The following is an 8,406-nucleotide window of genomic DNA, read 5'->3' as shown; positions in this document are numbered from 1 at the left end:
AGGTGCGTTGTTGTGTATACAGGCTGAAAACGGAATGTGTGCTTGTGTTGAACCGTGGACGATTTTTCTTTTAATAAAAAGTTGCTAAAACGAAGATGGACGTGTTTTTGACAGTTCATTTTGAGGGTGCAACATATATATAAATAAATATATTTATTATATATAATATATATAATAAATATATAACATATCTGTACAGATACCATAACATACCATGCTTAACTGTGTGGCCATTAAAGTGAATTGAGTTGATACATGCAAGAACAAACAACAACTCCCAATTTAAAAAAGGTCCCTTTAGGCAAGGTTGTGAGTTTGAATCAGTCCTGATAGGATCCTTCCCTCCTGCCAAGATTTAGTAAAAAAAAAAAAGGAGAATGCCTGTCAACCATAAGACCAACACAGTGCAATCTGTTCCACAGAGAGAGGAGCACTGGGGACATACCTGTGATACCTGACAGCCACAGAGAGAACAATGAAGTCAGAGGAAGAAGGACAGAAATAGTGCACTGTACAACACACACTGTCACACCCTCCTCCTGTCTTCGTCTCATCTAAAATAAAAGAATATGCTTAAAAAATAAGTTGATTTTGCTGTATCTGGAAGGCTAGATGGTGAAGATCATGATGTCTTGCTATTATCACAGTTTTTCCACTATTCATATTTTCCATGACTGATATCCCCTCTGATTTGCTTCTTCACTATGTTGTTTAAACACAGTCCATGACTGGTGTGTCAAAGCAGTCAAGCTGGAGAATTACAACTAGTGTAACATGGATTTAATGTTAAAATATTTATATGAACATTTGAATCTGTGTCTTAGTGTAAGATTGAGCCTATTTCTAAGCTTTGTCTAAAGGAGAGGCCCACAGTCTCAGACTTTTAAAACCCCTGGTTTAGTGTATTAACCATAATTACAAATTACAATTACTCCATTATCCACATGCACACACGCTGATGTTTATGAAATAACATTGCCACTAGTCCACTAAGTACGTAAATGCGGCGCCCCTGCACCTTGTTTATATCCCAAACAAAGAGGAGGAGCAGGCGATACTTATTCAGGTAAAAAAGAAAATGCACACTTTTCACCAAGCAGTGTCTTGGAACATTCACACACACTCCTCTGCTTCTGAACCATCTGCACAGGTAAGCACAGGTACTGTATGGGAGAGCAGGGCAGGATGGGCCTCATAGGGTTCAAGGTCACCTTTCTTCGAGAACGTTGATGTTAAAGGTTTTGGTTCTTGTTTGATTATCATTTTTGCTGATGGTTTTAGTGTGAGAGCAAAGAGTGGTAGATAGAGGCTATTTGATGATTTTACTGCAAGATGAGTTTTTAATTTGCTATGGAGGAAAATGTGAACAAATTGAATAGCAAATATTCTTGTTATGACAAGTGAATTTCAAAACTTTTCTCCCTTCATTATGAAGCTGTATGTCCAGCTCCATAATGATAAATGTGCTGATTTCTGGTTAGTCTTAACAAAAGCAGCATTTTGCTATCGTTTGGTAAACCTTTTTTCTCTGATAGCAGTACATTTTCCAAATTGAATTTGGGTTTAAAAACATTTAGGAAGCAGAGCAGCACTGAAGTCGGTTAACAAAGGAGTGAAGAATGCAGGGGATGTTGACAGAACAGTAAAATGTGAAGGACACTGAACTGTAACATCCACGCTAGAGTGGGCCAACCGAATTATTTTTTGTAAATCACTTTAAAGACAAGAAGAAAGCCCATTCTTCTGTTGCTCTCTGTTGCTGCTGTGTCATCTGAGAAGTGGCATGCATTTGAAAGACAAAGGCCCGTCCACAGTTTGACCTTGACTAATGTCATGCGAACTGATTAGTGCAATGACATTTTTTGAAAGAAGAAAGAGGTCATGATTGAAGATAAGTGAACCAAAACAGCGTAAGAAGTCTCTTATCTGTGTTTTTATTTTGATGTAAAATTCTTTACTCTGGGTACACCACGTAACTCTTCTTGTCAGATTTAACCAACATTGAAAAAAGCAAACGTGATTTGTCTAGAGCTAATTCACTATGCTTTTTCTATGCACGGTTTAAATAACAGGCAGGGAAAAAATACTTGTGAATAGAAAACTAGTTTGAGCCAGAGCGAAGCAAAGCAGAGAGGAAATGCAGTAGATCTAACCAGGTGGATTCCCAAGGGTGTCCAAGGCCAGTTAGAGGTTAAAGTGAGGTCACTGAAAAGTCATTTTGCATGCTCACTTTTCTCCTACCCTTAGGATACATTTTAAATGTCTGCATCAATAATTTAAAATATTTCAGCCAACTGTTGGCTTTTGATGATCTGCAAAGTACATACAATTGGCAGTTTACAATAATACTACTCTGAAATGCATGTTATAAAACTCAATCATATTTCTGAAAAGTTGTATTTTCTCACCTATGTGAATGTTATATAAGCAAAGTAAATATAAACTTTCTAAAGTTAGTAATAAATTCAATTGTTTGTATGAAGTTGAAGCTCAGAGATCACAGGTTCAGAAATTATCTTTAGATACTGTAAAGCACATGACGGTGTTTGACAGTTTGAGAGGTTTGAGTGGAGACTAAAGGAAAGTTGTCTGGAAACCTGCTGGGTTTTGCCCCAACACAAAAAATGATCCACTGTTTACTCTCTAAACACCCAGAATGCATCCCTGCTGACGAGACACTGACCTCTCACACAAGAAGGACACTTTGCCTGGGGAGAGGGAGAAGTGCAGGCTTTGTTGCTTGTATGCACATGTGTGCCTGAGAAGGAAAAGTGATGGGAAAAAAATGTACACTTCGCTTTTCCTCTTTGTCTTTTATGCTTTCTCACACTCATGTTCTCTCTCCCTCTCTCTGTCTTTATCTGACTCTTATTTGTGTAGAATATGGGACGTCTCACTGTAGTGACTGTTATGGCAGGTAAATAAAATTTAAAACATTTACTTTTCCACATATATATCATTTCACGTCATCAGGGTCATGAGAAAAAAAGAACAAAAATGCACCTTACTAAATACAAGGACAACATTTAAGTGGTCTCAAGGTTGTGGATCACCCTCCTTTCTCTTGAAGATTATGTTAGCTGACTGTTACAGAAAGAAATTATGACATTTTGACAAAACACTAAGTGTACTGTACTGTAATTATAATATATATATATTATAATATGCAATTATGTACATATTATTTCGTCCGTGAATATTCCAGATATTTTATTTTCAAGAGACTTTAAGAGCATACAAAAGCTCACTTGTTCAAAAAGCACTCCATGACCCTGAAATCCTTTAAATCACTACTTGTTTTTACAAGAAAGAAAATGGCTGCACTAACAACTGACTGCAATAAAGACAACTCCCACTGAACACAACTGACCTTCTGTCTGACTGACTTTCTTGCAGTGCTCTTCAGCCTTTTCATGGAAACTGAAGCAAGTAAGGCCAAAACTACTTTTACATAATCTTGTCCTGAGACTGGTTTGTTGAGAAACTGGTTTAGGAAGAAATCAAACACATTAAGTTCCTTTGTCTCTATTACAATGGTCTGTCACATTGGGTAATTGCTTGAAGTAAACCACTAACTTTTGTTATTTTTCCTCCTCTTGCATTTGGTCTGCAGATCCGTTTGTTTACAGTAAGTACTGACAGTCATATCTCCTAATACTATAATCTACTCACTCATATATGGATTATGTGCAGTATAATGTATTCACTTATATTATTACAAACTGCATGTGTCTGATGACAAATCAACCACTGCAAACATGACTGTTAAAAAGTAATATGAAAGACTTTTAGAAGCATGACTCAAATATGAGTTTATTAGTCCAGTTAATTTTAGGATATGTTTGCTTTGGGTTTGCATTTGTGTTTATTCCAGTGCACCAGGACCCTCTTAACCTCTAACATTATTGTCTAACAGACTATGAAAGGCTACGAATTGGAGGCCTGATCTTTGCCTGCTTGTTGGTGGCCGGAGGAATAGTACTTGTATTTTGTAAGTCCTGAAACCACACAGACAAAATAAGGCAACACGGTAAACCTGTGGAATAAATACTGAAATGAAACTGAGTTGAGATAGAATATAGAAATGAAAGACATTAGCTATTCATACTGAGCCGTGCAGGCCACAATAACAAGTAGTCTGTGCATAATTTATCTTTAAATCACAAATGAAAATGTCAGAGCTATGGCAATATCAAAGACATATTAGTGTATTGTAAGTGTAAGTAACCTCAGTAACATTATCCTACTTTGCCTTCACAGACAAAAAGTGTTCTACGAAGGACAAGTATGTTTTTCTCTTATATCTCCTTAAAAATGTGTGTTTGTGTCAGTGTCTGAATTGTAACATGAGACTTCCCCCCTATTATTGGCTCTCTCTCTGTCTTTCTTCCCAAACTGCCACGCTAACCGCCGCCCCGCCCTCCTCTCTTACCTTGTAGAAAAGCGGAAGATGACAACAGTGAAATCTGATACCGTGCCTGACAAACCAGTTTGGTCCAGGAGGAAGAGCTGACAGGCAAGGGGTGGAGCGACTGGGTGCATGGTCGGGGTTGTACCTGTACAGACCTGTGCAAAGAAACACCATTGATTTAAAAAACAGGTGAAGGGCTGCTGAAATTATGAAGGATGTGAAGGCGGTCTCAAAGATTGAAATGTCATCATGAAGCCCCCCTTGTGTTGATTTGTTTTTAATGCTGAAATGTATCCAGCTCTTGTATGGAAATCAGGCTCATTTATATTCTCCCTGTACCTGGAACCTTCACAACAGTCTGTCTGTCTCACGTAGTGCTTATAGTTTAATCATTATGTTGCATATAGTTACTGAAATAGTGCATCATAAGGAACATTTCCTGCTGTTCATTATATGTTTTGCTGTATGATAATCTGTAGAGTTAGATTACCATGTGGTCAACCATTTCAATATTGACCAGGTTAGAAAATGTGTTGGAAACCTTTGGTGTGCAAATCCAAAATTAAAATAAATGTAACTATGCTAAACTAAATTATTATATTGCAGTTGTTTTTTCACATTAACTGGTGTTACTCTTTCCTTAAGTTACTATTGTCATATGTAGGCTACCATAGCCAACAACCTAAATCCCAGTGTAAATGTAAATCACCCCAAATAGACAAATTTCGCCATTTTCGTTCTCGACAAGCAAACATTAATCCCCCACTCCTCCTCCCGGGCTCTCAGTCCTGACTCTGGATCAGCTTCCACGCCCCGTTCGCTTCCAGCCGTCTGCTCTCCAACAGCCAGCAGGGCCATAGAAACCGACCCGGGATCAGGATACGCTGACAAAGTCGATCATTTTAAACTCAGCCCCCTTTTCTAAAAGCGAGCCAACCTGTTGAGTGTCTCAGTGGTGAAGGCAGGGTGTTGGCGCACAGAGTGGAGAAAAGTCGCTAGGACCGAGTCAGACATCCGTCCGCCTGTGAGAAATTTCCCCGTTTTTGTGTCGCTGCTGAATTCAACGTGTGAGAGGTAAGTGTTGAACAAAGGAAGCTCATATTTCACACAGAAGATTGTCCGAATAAAGAAAGTGTCTTTCTTTATTCGGGGGAATTTGTTTGTGGGGTTCAAGATTTTCCAAACATGCTCGGGAGCATCTCTTTAGGCAAGTGACGCACAGTTTAGCTCCAGTCAGGCTAGTTTTAAGGATACATGTAACCTCAGCGCTTCGCTTCCCAACAGGTCTGTTTGCGATGGACAACAGTTGTTTGTTTATCAGCTCGCTCATTCATTTACTTACAAACTAATTATCGTCCATTTCCACACAGAAAAGTTCACTCGTCTTTTAAATGTGAAAGTACAATACAGCATATGTCATAAGGCCATAATGTTACCCGGCTGACATTTCTCCTCGAGACCACCAGGGTCAGGAAAATGGGACGGCACGCGCACACGGGCCAACGAAACTCTTCCCTCACGCGCTTTGATCGCGCTGTCCACAGCAGGTTTACAGTGGACGGACTGACTGTGTCTGGACCTTCAGTCGGTTGAACCCAGCAGATAAAATAAAAACCTGAAGCCTTTATGTGTTTATATTCAATCCTTGGCCTCTTTATTAGCATTATTATTATTATTATTATTATTAGCATTATTATTATTAGCAATAACTGGATAGTTCTGCTCCTCAAGTACCAATGAAGAGCTTCCCCAGGGGAACTTTCCAATATTGTCATACTGTTACATGCTTTATTGAACACATGCTGTAAGCTGGTGTGTGTGTGTGTGTGTGTGTGTGAAAAGGCCAGCTGATAAGAGCAGTGGTGATAACCGTTTGCTACTATGTGGCACAAGGACAGATTGGGACAAGGACAGATACAGGAGCTCAGATGTATCCGCTGGACTTGTTGAAGTTGGTGCTTTTACTTGCTAAATAATGTCAACTATTAATTGGTTATCAAATGATCATCCATCAGTGTTCTGCTGATCCACCACTGACTGACTGTTTCAGCACTAATTGGAGTGATGTTTGTAAATGGTTTTTACACTGTATGGGAGCACAATAGGGTGGCTGGAAGAGTGCCTTGAGCCATTAACTGTAAAAGGATAGAGATGCATAAACAGTTGAAACAGCTGTGGGTTGTTGTTGGGTTTTTTTTTTTTTTTACATTATCAGTGGGTTTCTGTGACCCATGGTTACAGATATGACTGAGCACAGATAAACAAGAAGCCATTAGTAAATGTTTCCATTCCTCAAAATCATGAAACAAAAGCTGATTTCACACCAAAACGCAATCTGCATACCAGGAGAAATCAATGTTACACAGAATGACCTCAGGCCAGAATGTGCCGCAGTTGTAAAATATATTGTGTTTGAGCAAGGGGCGTCGTCAGGACCACACACATGCCACTAAGCTAACATACACTTTGGAAGGCTATCTGCAATTTCTATACTATGTCTGTCTTGCAACAGGTTGATGTCCCTTCCGTGTTTGACATCAGTAACTGAAGTAGACGTAAACAGGGCATCTTGAGGGAAAGTGAGGGCATCAAAAAAAGTAAAACTCCTCAACATACAACACATGAATATGCTTGTTTGGTAACAGAGATTTGATTTCCTCAAGTGTTTATACTGGAACTACAGTCCCAAATATATTTTTTTCAAGTCACACATCCTGCTCATACCCGTGTAACTGCAAAACATCGACTGTATGTTGCTTTTGACATATTAAAATGCACATCCACGATACTGACATGAGCACAGCTTTTCAGAGAGAGAGAGAGAGAGAGAGAGGTTACAGGGTGAGAGCCGGAGATGGAGGGAGGGTGAACGAAGGGGGCGGCAGGCGGAGTCGTCTTTCCTTTGTCAGGTGAGACAGACTTAGCTCGCTGTCCTCGCCTCTCCTCACACGACCACGATTCTTAAAAAAGAAAACGAGGGTGAGGAAATCAGCAGAGAGAGGTGGAGGGGAGAAAGAGAGAGCGCTCTCTCACACTTTCTCCTCACCTTTCTTCGCATCGCTTTGGCGCCTCACAAACACAAATTTAGAAACCTCAAAAGGAAGACGTTGGTAATAATAGCGGGGGCGTGACTGTGACCTTCAGCGCGCCCCCTGTGTAACCACTAAGCTTTTCTTAAGTGCTCAGCAGAGACACAGCTACTCATTTCTGCTTTGTTCAACGTTAATGTGCGTGTGTGGAAGGTGAGATGAGGGACCGCTGAGGAAGATCGTGGCCGCAGAGTGAGGAGCGTGCCGTCTGTTGCTAGCCGCTCTCTGCTAGCCTTGCGGTTGCCATGTGTGACTCATGACTCTAGTATGCTCCACTCCCTCTTTCCCTCTGTCCGTCTCTTTGTATCCTTTCTCATTCCCTCTCTTTCCCAACCGCACGCTCCCCCGTCTTCCTGCCTCTCTCTCTCTCCTTCCCCCAGGCTTGCTGCTGTTCACTCTTCCCAACTTTCAAGTCGTTTCCTTTCTCTTTCTCCGTCCCTCTTTCCCTTCCTTCATGAGTGAACTGCCTCCACTGATCCCCCGCCGTCTTCTTTTCTGTCTCTCTCACTTGGTTTTCCCTTTGGTTTTCCACCTGAAACTTATCTTGCAGCTAAAAAAAAGCAGTTAGCTGTTAGCACGTAGCTGCTTAGCAGCCGTAGAGACACAGAACGTCTCATTTTGAACCCATTTTTGAACCCATCTTAGGTCATCTGCTCTATCAATCACATTTCCAGGAATTCCAGAGAAACATTGTGTATTGTAGTCACGGATGACAGAGGAGTGCATTGGTAAAGAGAAGGGAGGAACAAGGTCAACTGTGTCTCAGCTGAGATAAAAGCAAATTATTCATCACTCAGTGCAAAGCAGGTTCACACTGTGTTTAGTCCATGGTGTGTGTGTGTGTGTGTGTGTGTGTGTGTGTGTTTCTCATAAAGGATGTGCTGCACACTGGAATCTAGTGCTGCT

The 8,406-nt window shown here is 40.5% G+C and overlaps 2 protein-coding genes across 2 annotated transcripts in view; both read left to right on the top strand.

Moving 5' to 3' along the window:
* The first annotated feature begins 1,091 nt into the window (after positions 1 to 1,091).
* fxyd11 (FXYD domain containing ion transport regulator 11) lies at positions 1,092 to 5,003 on the top strand. Its single transcript, XM_035672728.1, has 7 exons — positions 1,092 to 1,150; positions 2,881 to 2,917; positions 3,397 to 3,429; positions 3,614 to 3,628; positions 3,917 to 3,991; positions 4,261 to 4,285; positions 4,440 to 5,003. Exons 2-7 carry the CDS (start codon positions 2,884 to 2,886, stop codon positions 4,468 to 4,470), a joined length of 213 nt encoding a protein of 70 aa, XP_035528621.1. The 5' UTR covers positions 1,092 to 1,150; positions 2,881 to 2,883; the 3' UTR covers positions 4,471 to 5,003.
* Positions 5,004 to 5,312: 309 nt separating this feature from the next.
* The window catches only part of fxyd1 (FXYD domain containing ion transport regulator 1 (phospholemman)), an 11,151-nt gene continuing 8,057 nt past the window's right edge, over positions 5,313 to 8,406 (top strand). The window contains exon 1 of the mRNA XM_035672824.1: positions 5,313 to 5,485. The gene's annotated coding sequence lies outside the window, so the exon portion shown is untranslated. The remainder of the gene's footprint in view (positions 5,486 to 8,406) is intronic.

This window comes from Morone saxatilis, unplaced genomic scaffold, assembly GCF_004916995.1.
Source record: "Morone saxatilis isolate NCDOM2014 unplaced genomic scaffold, NCSU_SB_2.0 Contig24, whole genome shotgun sequence".
Taxonomy (NCBI): domain Eukaryota; kingdom Metazoa; phylum Chordata; class Actinopteri; family Moronidae; genus Morone; species Morone saxatilis.
The sequence above is the reverse complement of the archived record's forward strand: the minus strand, read 5'-3'. Positions and strand labels throughout refer to the sequence as shown.

Bases quoted from the DNA above. Each gene is read 5' to 3' on its own strand.
- fxyd11 (XM_035672728.1), top strand. From the start codon at position 2,884: ATGGGACGTCTCACTGTAGTGACTGTTATGGCAG. The intron at 3,992-4,260 runs GTAAGTCCTGAA...TTGCCTTCACAG, and splicing joins AGGAATAGTACTTGTATTTT to ACAAAAAGTGTTCTACGAAG. The intron at 4,286-4,439 runs GTATGTTTTTCT...CTTACCTTGTAG, and splicing joins AAGTGTTCTACGAAGGACAA to AAAAGCGGAAGATGACAACA.